General features: G+C 35.1%; 2 protein-coding genes across 2 annotated transcripts in view; both read right to left on the minus strand.

The window, feature by feature from the left end:
* The window catches only part of LOC109087587, a 114,353-nt gene that overhangs the window by 49,573 nt on the left and 46,256 nt on the right, over positions 1-18,524 (minus strand). The window lies entirely within an intron of this gene.
* The window catches only part of LOC109084161 (NACHT, LRR and PYD domains-containing protein 12-like), a 941,455-nt gene continuing 928,135 nt past the window's right edge, over positions 5,205-18,524 (minus strand). Inside the window, 4 exon segments of the mRNA XM_042749119.1 lie at positions 5,205-5,370; positions 7,101-7,265; positions 7,991-7,998; positions 8,481-8,658. Coding sequence (XP_042605053.1) covers positions 5,205-5,370; positions 7,101-7,265; positions 7,991-7,998; positions 8,481-8,658 — 517 coding nt within the window.

Consider the following 18,524-nt stretch of genomic DNA (forward strand, 5'->3'; position numbering starts at 1 on the left):
AAATTCACATGAGAGGATTCACTCTGGAGAGAAACCGTACCACTGCACTGTATGTGAGAAGAGTTTCAGTCTTTTGTCTTCTCTACGGAGACATACAATAAACAAGCACAATAACTAGTTTATCTTCTTTCAAGTGTGACATTGCATCTCTTCTGTATTAATCTGTCATAAGCAGCCACAACAAGTGACATAATAACAACATTACGATAAGTTATATAGTTTCAGGACCACTGCTTTTCATCTCTCGATCACTTCCATTCCCCCATTAATCTCTCTCTTAAGAACATCATCTAAATTTGTCTCATTGAATAAAGTTCATCTTGAAGACCAGCAGTTTTAAACCTTTTAAAACCCCACACCTGGACGCCGACGCACTGAACTCTCTTTGTTTGCACGTGTCAATGTTTATGAATAGATTAATCTGTTAGCAGCACCCCCCATTATGGGACCCACAGCTGAAAGTGCTCTACCTAACTTAAAATTGTAACAGTTCCTTACTTCAGTGTGTTACACACATAATTTTGGTGTCTTTGGAAAGAAGACCCTTTGGGCTGTACTTTTTATCAACCAGATTTGATCATGCTCAAAAATATTAAAAGTTATAGACACAGAAGTGCCATGAAATTTTTTTTTACCACACTGATTTAAATTTTTTTTTTTATTTGATATAAAAATACATGAAATCAGTCTTGGAACAATCTTGAAAAGTAATGGATTAGAAATCAAATGTCTCATAAGTTTCTATTTCAACCCAAAATATAAAAAATATTTACCAACTGTATTGAAGGGTTCTACAAACTATTTTAGTCATTAAACATACCACTGCATATTTTTCTCAATTATAAAACACTTAACAGAAACTTAGACATCATATAAGTGATTTATTTGAGCACTAGAAAAATACAATAAGAATAATTTGAGTAAGAAAAATAAGAAAAATAAAAAAGATTTAACTTTGTATGCCAATAACAGAACATCCTGAGATTGCTAGAAATGCCTCATTTACAATGAATTACAATGAAAATACGTGCTGATGTGCTGATGGCCAGTTATAGAGATGGTAATAATACTAATGCGCCATAAAGTCAATAAACCACTCTCTCTATTCATATAGATGGCGTTCACATTGATAGCCGTGATTACACAGTAATAGCTGATTTGCACTCAAACAGATGGTAATCATGAAGATACAGGCACATTCAACATAAAACACACTCACACATATATGAAAACTGTTGAAAAATAAAACAAAAGAAAAAGGCAATCGCCAATAAGTTCTGCCTCCATCAGATGACAGGTGCCTCAGAGCGCGCATCACGAGAGATAAAAATAAACAATCTTCTGCCTATCTTTCACTTTTTTTTGGTGGATCATCTCATTCTGTTTGTGACACTGTATGCCGTTTTTTACTACCAAGACGCAGTTTCTGAGTGTGAGTAATTCCATAATGGACACAAACAATTCTGTCCCTGAAGAACTAAAAAATAAACCAGGGACGTGCACAGGGGGGTTGCTCAGGTTGCCCGGGCAACTGCCCATATGCCCTTCTCGACTCACGTTGCCCTTCCGAGGTGGAAAAAAAATAAATAAAAAAAATCGTACAATGGATGCAGAATTTCACGTAGGCCTAGATAAAAAAAATAAATAAATAAAAAAAAAATCGCAAAGCCTCATTCACTACCATATTCGGGCACCCGTCCGAAAGTGAAAGTCGGTAGGGGAAGGGCAAACTCTCTTTACGTCAATCATTAGTTTATAAGGCAAACTTGACAGAGATGCACTAGCCTAACATTCATGCAGATTTACCAACGCTAACAATGCTGTCATTCACGTTCAACATTCAAGTTAAATCACGACATCATTAAAATATTTCCACTTAAATGAGTTATACCTTTGTGCATCCTTTGGAAATCGATGAAATGCCAAATCGCTTCTGGTGGACTGGTAATTTTTTGCAATTTATTGCAGAACACTGCTTGCGTTTTGACCACTTGCTCATCTTCTTCACAGTTTGGTTGTGTGGCGCGCAAACTGGCGCTAACGATTTCAGCAGCTTTCAGTCCATAATGACGGCCGCGCCTCCGCAGCGCCATCTACAGACTGTTACCCATAACACAACAGTTTCGCCTCTTGGGCTTCTATACTCTGTCAGAGGTTAAAAAAACTATATAAATACTGCTGCACACCTCCAGCAGCTCGAATTAATTTTGCAGATAATGAAATATATATGGGCTTATATTATTTAATATACAATTATATTGCTCGTTGATATTCTACATTTAGCAAAAATATAATCCAAGAAACTTATGTCTGTTACAGTGGTGTAAAATGTAATAATAAGGAACTATGTAATTTTCAACAAATGTATATGTCTATATATATAGTTGTGTAATATGCATAAGAATACAATCACCATGCCTCATTGTTTAATGTATTCAGGTAATATATAATGTCTAAGGGTGTATAATTTTGTTTATTTCCTGGTGTCACAGCCTGGGATTGATAGAGGACTCAGATGTAGAGTTGTGAGAAAGGAGATCCTTTATTCTCGCCACAAAACACAGAATAACATAAACAATAGTTGAATGATTTTAGAGCTGGCAGGCCTTGTCTGCGGACACTCGAGCTGCCGGATCTCTGTACTACGAGTCCTGAAGCACAGCTGAACAGAGAGTAAGACAACGATGCTTGACCTCATACACAGAACACCAGCAAGAACAAAACAATCTACTCTCGACCAAGGACAGAAAAGCAGACACATATATGGGAGTGAGGGAATAAGAGACAGGTGGAGGAGAGTCAGCTCGTGATCTGTGCACGATAAATACTGATTGCTCAGACGCAAAGAACTTACTCAGATTTATACTTTATTTAATACTTACACAGTAGTTGTAGAATATTTACTAATTGTAATAAATAAACTGACTTGTAGTGTATAACACAAGTCTGCCTCCCCTGGCATTGATTTATAGCTAAGAACAGACCACGGAGAAGTCTTCTGAGACCGGTTTTGTGAATATGAACTCAGATGATTATGAGATAGAACAGATCTGACTTACTTTACCTCCCTGAGAATAAATAAAATAAGGTCGAAGGTGTAGGAAATTTAGCACAATTTATATCTTAAACATATCTAAATAATACAGTTTTTTACCTTTTAACTTTGCCTTGATATGAGCTACTCACATATCTGCAGAGAGAAACTAAACAAGCATGACCATCCGGGGACTTCTGGCATACTCTTTTCAGCACGGGACACACTTATTCTAATCTCACATACTATTTAGGATGGATAGTGTGAACATTGAGACGCAGGGATTGTCATTAAGACCACAGCTGACACACAATTTCTTTATATCGGTGCGTAATTATACCAACTGTTACTACTGTTGACATATATAATAATGTGGTCTAAGTTTAAATGTTAAAAAAAGAAATGCATTTTAAGACATCTTGCCATACCAAAATTGGACGTGTCATATGCATATGAAGCTGTCAGTCAGTTCAGCACAAACTCACTGTGTGTGAAAACTCCCGTTTTAATCAATTCATCGGTAAAAACTGCACAATCCAGCTTTTATTTACACTGTGTTTCTGCTTTGTTTGTTGTAATGAGAGCCATTTGTGATTGTTAGCAACAGACAGACACAGAGCTAACTTAATATAGAATTAAATATCATTATGAATGAGTTTAATACAAATATTATTAAACTGAAGAGCCAGACAGACTCATCTGAGCTACTTCCTCCTCTGTTCCAGCTTTACATTAAACACAAATGATCATCTGCTTGAATACTAAAGCAACATTAATCATTCAATATCATGTTTCTAACACACATGCTGCATTATTTCATTGTAAAGTCTGAGTCTCTTCACCTGTATGGATCACATTTACACATTTATCACACATTTATTTCTCCTCATAGACACAGTAGTGAAGCTCTTCTGTGGATCTTCAGCTGATGTTTACTGCTCCTCTCAAGAACACTTCACATTATGATATACAGCATTCATCAGCTTTTGGTGATGGATCTCTATTTATCTACTCGTAAGGTGGAACAGAACAGAAGATAATCAGAGTTCAGTGGAACAAAGTACAAATTAGTTAATATATTTCAATCACTTTTTTTTAAGTTACATTAAAATCCTGTAATCAGATTAATTACTGACTATACCTAATTAAAACAAAACTCTTTCAGTTAAATGTTGCACTAGTTAAAGCTGTTTGTCCTCTAGTTTAAACATGTTTGTGTTGGTCTCAGTAAATAAGTGAAATTATTGCACAGCTAGCTGGAATACTGGATTCTGATTGGTCAGTCGTGACATTCTGAGGTGTGTTATTCATTAGGTGTGTTGTCATTAGCAGCAGAATAACACACAGTCATACGGTATTTGAGTCGGGCGTTTCTTTGACTTCTCTCGTATCACAGCACCGCGCTCTCACTCGTTTCATTCAAACACAACTGCTATTAGCTTGTGCCTCAGTTACTGACTGTATTTACCCTCAAACCAAACCGCAGGAGATTCCTGTTAATAGTAGACTTGAGGAGACATTGTTCAAAGTGTGTCTTGTTGTTAAAGTTGTTGTTAACTGACGAGAAGTGTTTAGCTGAATCTAAATTGTGTCTAATTCTTCACTTCTGTGTCAAGAAAGCATATAATAAGTGTGATAATGCACATGCAGCCAGATGTTATCACAGAATAAGTCTCTTCAGGAGGACACGAGTCCTGATCACCCTGTCGGGTTTATTCTGTGATAACAAGCGGCTGGAGGTACATTATCTCTTACAGAAAGTAAGTGTAAAGTAATGTGACGTGTTGCTTGTCAAAGTAAAAACACACAAGAGACAGAGACATTGATCATGTGATGCTGGACGACTGTGAGCTGAAGCTGAATCTGCTCTGATTTTACCAGCGTTTTCCTACAATCTGAACAAATCTATTTCAAACTGTAATGATTCACTATTACTGATGTCATTAATAAAGCAGCTGTTGCTGTATAAAGCTGTGACAGTGTGCTTTTCTTCTCTTTCCTCCTTTGTGTTCAACATTTTTATCAACTTTACATTTCATTCTGACACAAACCCTTTGAAATAAAGCTTGATGATAATTTGATAAACTCTTTTCACAAATATTTGAAAGCTAATATTTGTTCACATATCAGAGGTAAATGAATCTCTTTAATATCACAAAGTGAAGTTTACTCACCTCAGTTCACAGTTTGAGTCTCGTAGCACATCAATGAGCTTCTGCTTTGAGTCTCCAATTATATTATCTCTCAGATCAAGCTCTTTTAGAAACTGCAGAGCTTTTGTGTTTGTCAGAGACTGAGTTAAATAAGAAACATCTGTAATTTCACAGCCACAAAGACTAGAAAGAGACAAACAGAGGAAGAGAGATCATCTTACAAACAAATCATTAAGGTGAAGAATCTTTCACAAATATAATGTGAACACATTCATCATGAGATATTGAGTATAAAGTGTTTTGTTTAACTCTTATGTGCTGTTCGTTTGAGGAGGACACTCGTGCTGTTTGGGGTCTCCAGAGAACACAGAGAACAAAAGACATTTTGTAACAAAATTATGTTTTTTAAACAAATGTAATTTTACTCAGTTTATTAATGTTTTTTACGGTGCCCGTGAGAGGACATGGTAGGTTCACTTAGTTTTGTCGTGGCCTCGAGACGCTATGTTGAGGGAACGACATGTTTTTCTCGTGGCCACGAGTTTAATGCGTAAACAAACCTGCGTGACCATAGCAACCCGGGATTATCAGAGATGTATTCATTCATATTTTATTTTGAATTACAAAATCATTATATTATTTATTATAGAAAATATTTCATTATTAAATTATTATAATAACCATATGCCTTGGCTACGGGACTTTATTACGTGTGATAGTCAAATGTTTATCATGAATAAATAATAAATTGAATGAATAATTGTTATAATAATGAATGAATAAATAGATTTACTTGTAAATGAAAACACAACAAGCTCATTTATCATCACATCACGTTCAAAACTTTATTGGCATAATTGTCAGATAAATGATAAATGAGCCTGTTGTGTTTTCATTTACAAATGAAACTAGGGTCTAAGCAAGTTTCTGATAAGGCTATAGCCCCGTCAAGCCCCGCCCTAGAGCCGCCACCGGCACGTAATAAAGTCCACATTAAACTCGTGGCCACGAGAAAAACATGTCGTTCCCTCAACATAGCATCTCTAGGCCACGACATAATATGACGTTCCCACAAATTATTATTTTGTGTTATTTTGTGGCCACGACAAAACTAAGTGAACCGACCATGTCCTCTCACAGGCACCGTAGTTTTTACTCCACATTTGTGCAGTTTTTTTTTTAATTTATAAAAAATAAATTAAAAATATATTTTAAATAGCTTTTTATACAAAAAGAGCTTTTTATGTAAAATTCACATTATAAAAGACCCACATTCCTAATTTTGATTAATGGGGATAACATGGCGTGTGTGTTTTTCCTCCATCGTGGATGTGCTGGTGTCTCCTCTTCAGACTGTGTGTGTTCTCTGCATTGTGACTGACATATCTGACAAATTATCTAAAAACAAAATCAACATTTTTATAGTCTCCCATTGATGTCTATGGGTGATTTTTGTGGGGTCGGGGTGTGTGTGTGTGTGTGTGTGTGTGTGTGTGTGTGTGCGTGTGTTTGTGATCGTTCTGCATTGTGAACGTGTGGAAGGGTTGCCACTTCATTTTCGTGTATTTTGTGGTCTGAATTATGGTGGATTTATTGATTTTATTTGATAAATTAAGAAGAAAAAGTACTGATTTTATCATTTCCTCATTCATTTCAATGTGGGTCTCCAGAGAGTGACTTTTTTTCACACTAACACACAACCAGATATCAATCCAATTTAATTTTCTATTTGTAGAGCTCCCAAGTGTTGACAACCGTACAAAGTCTCATGACATTTACATAAAGGGAACTTTTTATTTTTTATTATTATTTCAGCAAACATCACTTGGGGTCTCAAAAGACCTTGAGCAGCACATTAGAGTTAAACAAAGTGGTTTTCATCATTTTGATTCTTGTATGTGAATGTTACTGACCTCAATCTCTCCAGTTTACAGTGTGAATCCTTCAGTACGTCACATAAGTGATTCACTCCTGTGTTTTTTATTTGATTCAAGCTCAGGTTCAGTTCTCTCAGGTGTGATGGGTTTGATTTCAGAGCTGAAGTCAGGATGAGACACTGTTTCTCTGTAATACTGCATCTACACAGACTGAAGACAGAAATAAAAAACACAATGAATCAGACACGTTATGTTCATGTGTGAGTAATTCATCATGTGTTAACACCATACAGTGCAATAATAATAATAAAAAAAACACAAATAAAAATTGCCAAAACCTTACATTTAGTCATTTAGCAGACACTTTTATCAAGTGACTTACAAATGAAGACAATGAAAGCAATCAAAAGAGCAATGATACACAAGTGCTATAACAAGACTCAGTTAGCTTAACACAGAACATGTAGCAAGGTTTTTTTTAAATATTATTATATGAGTATGCAAAACTGTGACATTTCATTCACTGACGCTCTTTAGACTAAACCCAGAAGCACATAGACTTACTTGCCGGCAACCCGCCAAAATGAAAGCTTGCTGATTTTAAGTTTGAAGATGAAAAATTTAAATAATTAAAATTAAAAATAATAATTAAGTTTCAAATAATAATAATAATAATAATATTAGCACTTTATTTTTAAGTTTACTATAAAATAATTGTATTTGTATTTAATACTCCCTTTTTAAATAAAATAGTATTATCACACTTTATTATGTATTTTATTTTATTAAAAAAAAACTAAAAGTTCCATAATTTTATCACTATTATTAATTTATTTTTTATTGTTATATTTGATGGGTCACAGCATGTGAGGACCAAACCAAATCTCCAGGTTTTCAGAAGAGAACCAGGCTGAAAAATGTATAACTTACTTAACTAACAGCAGACTCATCAGAAAATACATTGTCATCATCTGAATTAAAGAGAAAATAATAATTTCATCTGATGTTTAAGTGAATAAAAAAGTCTTGACAGCCCTGGAGTTCAACAACTATTGACTTTGTTCTCTCTCACCAGACTCCTGTGTGTGTGTGTGTGTGTGTGTGTGTCTTATAAAAGAGGAAAGCAGGCATTTGGATCAAAGCACTGTGAGGCAAGGGAGGGGAGACTCAAAATATTCATAAACTTAAAACACATTTTTGCCCCATTTGAGTTTGTTATTTTAATACTTACACTATTATTTAAAGTATAAAACATTATTTACAATACACAGCACTGTTTTTAATCATATTTTTAAGGGGGGTAACCCTCAGATGGGGGGGGGGGTCCTGATTGTGATTTGATGTGATTTCAGATGGAGCAGCATTTAAAACACAGAACCTGTGTATTAGTATAATGTAGAGTATAATGATACTAACTGCTAGTTTCTCCAGCTTGAATTGTGTGTTCATCAGTAGATCACTGAGGTTTTTCACTCCAGAGTCTCCTAGTAGTTCATTACAGCTCAGGTTCAGTTCTCTCAGGTGTGATGGGTTTGATTTCAGAGCTGAAGTCAGGATGAGACACTGTTTCTCTGTAATACTGCAATCCCACAGACTGAAGACAGAAAGAGAAAACACAATGAATCAGACACGTTATGTTCATGTGTGAGTAATTCATCATGTGTTAACACCATACAGTGCAATAATAAAATGTTGCTAAAACCTGAAAACAATATTAGTAAATAAATAATTATACAGCCATAAACTAAAACAAAAACTTGAGGATATTAGTTAAATTTCAAGTCTGAAAAATCTTTAGTCAGACAAAAAAAAAAAAAGGTTTAAAAAAAGTGATTTGTAATGTAATTAAGATACAGGATCAACTATAGAACCACTTTACAATAACATTAAAAAAAAAAAAAAAAAAATCAAAATTGAGTTTAAATGTACTAAATCAAGAAAATTCTGTTCATAAATCAAAATTTGCTTCAGGACATTTTAAGCAGGGTTCGTACAGAAACTGCAAAATGAAATTCCAAGACTTTCAAGGACTTTAAGCACTAGTTTTTTTGGTTTTCAAGAACTCATTTCCTTATTCCAACTGATTTTTTTTTTCTCATGAATATGTATTAGTAAATATTTTAACTAATCAAGGGCTGTAACTAATAACTGTTTTGGTAATCAAGTAATCTAAATATTATTTTGACAATTGAGTAATCTGATATTTTTTAGTAATACAAATAGACCTAAGTGAAAAACAGGCTTCAGTATGACTATTTATATATAAACTAACAATAAGGGAATAATAATTGGTTCAAATAAAGTAGCAAAACCAAGTAATTACATGATTTTATTGAACAACCCTGATAAAATAGGACTACATAATGTAATATGCCTACACAAAATATGAACATAACCAACTTAAACTTATCACGTATTATAACAAACACCTGTAGAGTGCAACAATGGCATGGCGATGCTTTACTTTGCGCGTGATTTAAGGACGTTTAAATCCATGTTATTTTAATATTTGGCCACGTGCAAACTCAGAGCAAGGGTTAGAACTTTTATTTTGATATCGCGATGTACAACAAATCGCACATTTAGAAATATGTTGATGAATTCTCCTGTGTTGGCATAGGTTTATAAATGATTTACGTTATAAATCTAATGAGATAACACACACTGTTTTCTCAGATGAATGTTAAGCAACACAAACTCACAGCATATGCAGAGGAAGAGTTTGAGTCCCGAGCAGCTGAGATTAGGGTTGCTAACTTTAGAAAAGGAAAATAAGGGACAATCGCGGTTTTTCATAGAAAAATAAGGGACAGAATAAGGGACACACACACAGGCCTATTATATATATATATATATATCTTTTAGATCTGTAATGTTTTTTAATGAAGTCGCTTACGCTCTTCAAGGCTGTATTTAGTTGATCAAAAATACAGGAAAACAGTAATATTGTGAAATATTATTGCAATTTCTAATATTGATTTCCTATCTTATTTACTTTAAAATATTATTTTTATTCATTTATTTCTGTGACACAGCACTGAATTTTCAGCATCAGTACTCCAGTCTTCAGTGTCACATGATCCTTTAGAAATCATTCTAATATGCTGCGTTATTATCAGTGTTGATAATATTATCAACTGTTGTGATGCTTAATATTTGTTGGAACCTGTGTTCCATAAATAAAATAAAAAGTTAAAACAACAGAATTTATTCAAAATAGATTTTTTTCCCACTTTTTATCCATTTAACACCTTAATCCTTGCTGAATAAAAGTATTCTAAAAGTTTCTTTAAATGTACTGACACCAAACTTTTGAAAATTAGATTTCAATATATTTTTATTGTATATTTAACACAAACATTTTATTTTGAATGTTCTGTTCTTTATTAAAAATATTTACCAAAGAATCCTTAAAAAATAAAGCTAAAGTCGAAACGCGGATGTTAAAAACCAGCGTGAGTCCCGCTCGCTGTGAGCAACCAGCCGGCAGAGGATTCCGCTTAGTCTTAAAGTCTCCCTCGAACGGTTATGCTCACAAATCAAACACTTGTCAAAAAATAATAATTGATTCTCAGTTTAGAGTTTGGTATTCGTATGGTCTAGGTGGTCATACGGCATATACCTTAAATACAGGACAAACTGCGTTCCGTATAGATTTCATACGGAACGCTTCTTTGATGCCTTAAATACGGGACGATTGCGTATTATACCGAACGGTTGCCAACCCTATGAGATGGAGACGCTCCACGCTTGTAAATGATAACAGTGCAACACAAAACGCGTCAGACTTTACATGCGTTCCCAAATAAAACCCAAACAAACAGCACATGCAGTAAAAGACCGAACAATACAATGCAAGCACTATCAAAAGTTTTACCACAAAACACAATTTATACTGATATCGTGAGACCCGCTTTTTCACATCAAGGAGTAATATCGCGAGATCTCGTGCGCTGCTAAAAGCCAGGCGAAACGGCTCTGTATTTATATCAGACGCACGGCATCATTAATTATGCATAAAAAGATTGTTTTATCAAGGGGAAAAAAATAACACTTATTTCATATATACTGCCCTTTAAAAATCAAGTACCTTCTTCTTTAACTTTAAGTACCTTCTCAAAAATATGGCTGTTTTCAAGGGTCTTCCAGGACTTACATTTAAAAAAAAGTCAAATTCAAGTACTACTTCAAGCACCTTGTACGAACCCTGCTTGGAATATGACACATGAATAGCATGAACTACAGATCAGATATGAGTTTTTGGTTTGCTTGTTCTGTCATTTATTTATGTGCTGTCCCATTTATGTGCATTAATTTTGATAGATGAAGCCCTGTCTCAGCGCAGTGAGATCAGCATGGAATTCAGGAATTGCGACCCATTTTTCATTAAGACTGATTTTCTTTTTACAAAATATATATATACACACATTTACAGTGAGTTAAACGCTTTTCCTTAAAGGGATAGTTCACCCAAAAATGAAAATAATCATTTACTCACCCTTAAGTTTGTCTAATGTCATATGTCCTTCTTTCTTTTTCGGACCACATAAGGAGATTAAAATAAAATGTCCCAAATGTGCTTGTCCATATAATGTCAGTCTATGGCAATTAACATCAAGCTTTTAAAATAGAAGCAAAAGTATAACAGAGTGGTCTTATGCGTCATGTGCTGTATATTCCAAGTGTTCTGTGGGTATACAATAAAGTTTGGTGAGAAACAAACTGAAATTTTACATATTTAACAAATATCCTTCTTGATTGTTGGTCTCTGTGCATGACTGTGTGTTCATGTGTTCTCGGAATTGCACACAAGTTGTGAAAAAAAAAAAAAAAAAAATCAAGATTAATAAAAATGTGATAAAAAAACAACAATGTATAGAAATCCCCCAAAGAGTATCTGTGTACTTTCTTCACGGAGTTGAATCTTCTTCACTGACTCTGGACCTGAGCTTCGGTTGACAGCTGACAGATGAACGTGATAACTTCCTGTTTCAACGAGCACAGCAGATACATTTACCACAGAGGACAGTGGTTGAGTTAGACTGAACTGCTGTGCTAACAGAGTCTCATGAACACATTCATGCACAGAGACCAACAGTCAATAATATGTTGAGTTTGTTTCTCACCAGACCCTATCGTATATACCCATAACACTTTTAAAAAAAGCCACGTGTCACAAGTGACCAAAAATAAACAACCTAAACTTAAAGGTGCCATAGAATGCAAAAATCACTTTTATAAGGTGTTTGAACACAGCTGTGTGGCCGCAGTGTGTGAAAATAACCAGCCTATAATTCCAAACAACCACTCAGTCATTGTTTCATAATCCCAAAAAATCATAAACAGTCTCTCCACACAAGCAGTTCTAGACTATGACATCATACTCTGGAAAAGTCCCGCCCATTTGTAACAATCTCTGCCCTATTAGCATACACAGCCCTGAGTGAGAAGCTGCGGTCCGCCATTACTGTTCTCTTGCTGTAGCTGCTGGAGAAATAATGTCAACACCAAAGAGACATTAAAAGTGTCGTGTGACAGAGCTCCTGGCTTCCTGGCTCTCTGTAAGGTTAATATTGCTAAAGCTACCATTGTCTCTGCCTGTTTTCACTAGTGCTGCCTACACCTGATGCCAGAATAATCGTGAATAGGAATGTGGTCGTTCTGCGGGGATCAATCCTGCGTTTGTTAGCAATGTGATGTCAGTAACACGGTCACCACCAGTTAAACCGTAACACTGGTATGTGCCCGCGAGCATGAGCTCTTGAAGCTCCGCACTCTTCTGAGAAGGGAGGCGGGAGCACCAGCCCATTTTCATTTAAAGGGGACAAACACAAAAAACAGCACGTTTTGGCTCATACCCTAAAAGTGGCAATTTCAACAAGCCATAAAAAATAATCTGTGGGTTATTTTGAGATAAAACTTAACATACACACAATTAAAAATATTGTTTCAATGCATTCTATGGCATCTTTAATAAGAGTTTATTTGTAATCCAACAGAAGTGTGTAACATCTGCTGGAATGACAAATAAACTCTTTCAGTGTTAAAATGTACTCTGTGACTAATGTACATATTTCACACCTTCGAAAATGTTATTTTATCTCCAAAATGGAGGGAGTAATATATACTTTTCAGGAGTGTTAAATTTGACTCGTATTGGGTTTTGGCTTTTTTGCTGTGCAGCTTTGATGTGCTTCTGTGTTTATACGATCAAAGCAAGCATTAAAGGGCTTCAGTTCATCTGTGAGGGAGGTGTTACTGGTTGGTGGTCAATGTTTTTAAATTAGTCTTCAATCCTCAGTTTGTAGTCAGTAAACATGATCACATTCAGCAGTCACAGCAGAAGTTACAGACTACATTTAACTGAAGTCTATTCAAAAGTTGTATGAATCTATTCTAAGAAGGTTGGAAGCTGTATTAAAGACAAACAATGGTAAACACATTAATAAAATACTGGCTATTTCTAATGTGTTCACATTATTTTCTCCAACCCCTGTGCACTTAAAGGGATAGTTCACCCAAAAATGGAAATTACCCCATGATTTGCTCACCCTCAAGCCATCCTAGATGTATATGAATGTCTTCTTTCGGACAAATATAATCAGAGTTATATTAAAAAATGTCCTGGCTCTTCCAAGCTTTATAATGTGGGGTCGGACTCAAATGAGAATTAAAATAGACGACTGTAACATTACTACTGTAGTCATGTAACATGTGAAATGATGTAAGATACTCACTTCAGTGTGTTGAGTGTACAGTGTTTATCCTGCAGTAGAGCAGAGATCTGATTCACTCCTGTGTCTCCTAGTTTATGTCCCCTCAGATCCAGCTCTCTCAGGAGTAACGGGTTTTTACCCACAATTCCAGTCACATACTGACAGCCTTCATCTGCAGCAGGACCCAAAAACCTGCAGAAGAGAAGATGAAGCTGGAATCAATTCAGTGTGCATTGCATCACAAAACATTTAAAGATTATCAAACATTGTTTTTAACGAAAACCTCTAGTTCAAGTTTAAACAGTTGAACATTTAAATATACAAATATTTAGATGAGGAAAGTTAGCAAAGAAAAGTCAAAAGTAAATTCTTTAAAAGAAACTCAGGGGCAAAAACTCACTAGATCATGATTCTCAAAAATCTGAAGATCTTTCTGGCTTTTAAGCAGGAGATGAGGAAAGTTAGCAAAGAGATAACTAGCTTGTGACAGCTAAGCATTCATAGTGATATATTTAGTTGAACTTTTGATGCCGGCTCTTCCTGATTATTATGGCTCTTCACTAACACTGGATGCTGATCCACTAACAGACAACATGATCTGGGTTCAGATCATCTCTGGATTAGGGGTGGGCGCTATACCAATATTAATGAATTCAAATGGCTAACACAAATGGTACAAAATTTGAAACAGAGTCAAAGAGTCAAAGCTGAATGTTTTTGTCCTCTGTGTGGAACGCTATACTACACAGGCATTAGTAATCAAATACACAGAGCATCGTAACAGACCAAATTAATAGAGCACAAATCGCCTACTCCAGTGATTCCAAAACTGAGGGATAGTGTACAGTACAGTCAGCAGATTATTTGGCAAAAGAAATCTTTGCAGGGTGATAAAGACTACACTGTATAATTTTCCCGCTTATCATGTGGCCACTTGCCTGATAAGTAAATAATTGAACTTAAAATATTAATTTGACATATTTTAATTACCTCAACATTAGCGATCGCTCCGTTATCAGTTGTAGCAGTTGTGTTTGTATCAATAACAGACCACTAGATGAAGCAACTGATGAATCAGAGTTGTATTGCAGGGAGTCATGTAGAAATATAAATGAACGACGCATGCTTCTGCTCTAAGTGTCTACACCAGACGCAAGCGGCTCGATTTGACAAAAGCAAATAGAACTCAGTGATGTTTTCTGCTGTGGATGCGGCGCGATGCAACAACAAATCCATGACAACAAACTGATGCCCTGTTCTATTTCTGACGAACCCCAGCGCTCTGACACAAAGAACAATTTCAAAAATATTAAGCAGCACAAATGTTTACAACATTGATAATAATCAGAAATGGTTATCTGAGCAGCAGATCAGCATATCAGAATGATATCTGAAGATCATGTGACACTGAAGACTGGAGTAATGATGCTGAAAAATCAGCTTTGATTACAGGAACACAGTAGCCTATATGTTAAAACATTCAAATAGATCATTTCAATAGACAATATTTCACAATATTACAGTGATAAAAGTATTTTTAATAAATAAATGTAGCCTTGGTGAGCATAAGAGACTTTCCAAAAAAAAAGAAAAAAAAAAGGGGGGATGGGGGGCCTTGAAAAATATTTTTCTCTACAAAAGAGGGCCCGGCAGAAACACTATGACACAATAAAAAAAATAAATAATAATAATAAAAAAAAAACACTTTTCAGGTCTATGTCCAATCCCTCACTTTTTTTTCTCTAGTTATGTAAGGTTAAAATATTTTGCCTGCATTTTTTTTTTCCCTCATATCACAATATTATATAAATATCTTCTGGACAGTGTCAAATATTGTGTATGAATTTTAGCTGATATCGCCCACCCCTACTCTGGATAGTTTTATTTAACTGATGTCTGTTGATGCAACAGTTATTCTGCTCATTATGAGAGGAACTGCAGGTTCAGACAGGTGTGTGTGTGTGTGTGTGTGTGTGTGTGTTATCACTGATCCTCTCCTGACACACATCACATGTTTGTGGTCTGTGATAGATCTGCTGTAGTAGATCTACAGCGTTGTGAATCTGAGCTTGATGGAAATTAATGTACAGTGCATTCAGTAACATTTAAACAATCAGGATAATAAATCACACTGAATATATTTTTTTTCATGAGAAATGTCCACAATAACACAATCATAAATGTTAACTATCGAGGCACCAAACTACTGAATACCAGCACATCTAGTGACCCAAAATGTCTGATTAAGCTGTAACTTTTGACATAACTAAACTGTGCTGACATTTATCATCAAAACAACAGCAGCTGCAGCATCTCATCTTTCATCTTTGATCATTATCAGCATTTTTGATACCTTACTAAATTAGTCAAATAATATAATATAAATATAATATAATATATAATATATATAAAATATAATATAATACAATATAATATAATTCACATGCGTATCATTTATTTTGTATTATTTAATCGCGTCTCACCTCAGAGTCTTGAGTTGACAGTTTGGATCCTGTAGTAAATCACTGAGCTGCTTCACTCCTGATGGTCCAGGATCATTTCCTGTGAGATCCAGCTCTATCAGGTGTGAAGGGTTTGATCTCAGAGCTGAAGACAGAGCTTTATAACCTTCTTCACTGATACTGCAGTCTGAAAGTCTATTAGAAAATATGTTATTCTTCCTTATAACACAGATTTTCACACAAGTGCACATTCTAGAATGAAGAAAATAAAAAGATGCACTACAGTCATTTTGACTCTTTTCACAGTAAAGCTGGGTACAGTTATATACGGCCGGTGAACGTAAAACTACAACAAATGCAATTTTAGCATTCTTATTTTCCACAATTATAACCTACAGTTGCAAACAAAATTACTCAACCCCTCAGAGACTGCAGTACTTTACAAATACAAGCTTTTCTGAAGATCCAGGATAAAATCAACCCTATTCAACATTGCTGTTTTTAAGTCAGTTAAAAGTCATTATGTCAATATATAATGTAAATTTTTTGAGTTACAAGATTTTAATAACAGAGCTATAATGTCATAATTATCCTACCCCTATTCAACATTGCTGTTTTTAAGTCACTTATTTGCATGGTGGGAAATAAAACAGTCTCAAAACACAATTAACAGAATTAGCTTGAGCTGTTACACACACACAGTTAGCTCATGAATGTGCTGAAGTTGAGTAGCAAAAATGGCAAAGTCAACAGAGATCTCACAAAAGCTATAGAGAAGCTATAGAGAATAAATAATTTTATTACTTTAGAAAGTCTAAGGCTATATGAAACTCTGTTTTCTCTAACTTTACACTACCAACTATTTCAGAGATAGTGAGTCTGATAGCAGAAAACCTTTTAGGGTGTTAAAAAAATAAAATAAAATCACAATATCATAAAATGTTTAATCAGAGCAACATCTGCAATGTACAGCCAAAGACTTGCAAGATGACACGATGAAGGGAGGAAAACCATTTCAATGCAGTGTGTAAGAAGAACACTAGACAAGTATGGGCTTCATGTTGAGACATCTTGATAAATACCACTCTTAACCAAGAAGAACAAAAGGCCTACTCGAACTTGATAAAATTCATTTGTGTAGACCTGTGGAGCTCTGGAAGAATGTTTTATGGAGTGATGTGACCAAACTGGAACTTTTTGGACCCATGGATCAGCAGTATGTCTGCTGCAAAAGAGACAAAGCTCATAAGCAGAAGAACACCATCTCCATCGTCAAACGTGGAGGTGGATCAGTGCTGTTATGGGGGAGTTTTACTGCAGCAGGAAGTGGAAATCATGAGTGTATGAAGGACATCATGGATTCTTTGAAGTACCAGGAAATTTTGACAAGAATTGTGATGCCTTTGTTGCAAAGACTGAAGCTGATGATTAATGGACTTTCCTGCAGGACAGTCATCACAAAGTACACATCCAAATCTACTTCTGCTTGGTTCAGGGATCAGTCATCAATGAGTTGGTCTGTTCAGTCTCAAGATTTAATTCTCATTGAAAATATCTGGTTGAATTTAAAGAAAGAAGTGGCAGTGGCAATGTGAAAAACCAAAGATTATCAGTGATCTGGAAGCTTTTTCATGTGAGGAACAGGGTAGAGAGGTGACAGAAGCCACAAACAAAATAAAAACAGCATTTATTGGTGATTTCTAAGAATAAAAGATTCAGCACAAAATTGGATTTTTAGGGGGTTGAATGATTTTGAACAAATAATTTTTTTTTTTTAGAGCCAATTTGAATTTCATCATGATTCATCAATGTTCCGTTCTCACAATCACTCAAAAGTGTATTAACAACTTTCAATACTTTGAAACAAACTTTCAAAAACTTTTAATACTTTACTGATGCCTTTGTTGAATTTTCATAAAATGTTGTTTTCCGCAGCAAATATTATGCAGGTCAAGGGGGTTGAATAGTTTTGATTGCAACTGTATTATAACCTTCTTCAGTGATACTGCAGTCTGGAAGTCTACAGATAGACTAAATAAATAAAAATATTTATTACACCCTTAGGATATTAACATTTCCCATCACCTCCAAATGCAATCTGTTTGTCAATATTTTATAAATGTATCTACACCCAACACACCAATTTCACATCACTGACCCATTCCTTGTGACACAGCATCAGTTTACAGAACAGCTGGAGCTTTACATTGATTCATGTTTAGATTATCCACATTCAGACCTGAGTATCTCTAGTGTCTGTGAATTTCTCAGCAGACTGGAGA

The sequence above is a fragment of the Cyprinus carpio genome, chromosome B22 (genome assembly GCF_018340385.1).
Source record: "Cyprinus carpio isolate SPL01 chromosome B22, ASM1834038v1, whole genome shotgun sequence".
Lineage (NCBI taxonomy): Eukaryota > Metazoa > Chordata > Actinopteri > Cypriniformes > Cyprinidae > Cyprinus > Cyprinus carpio.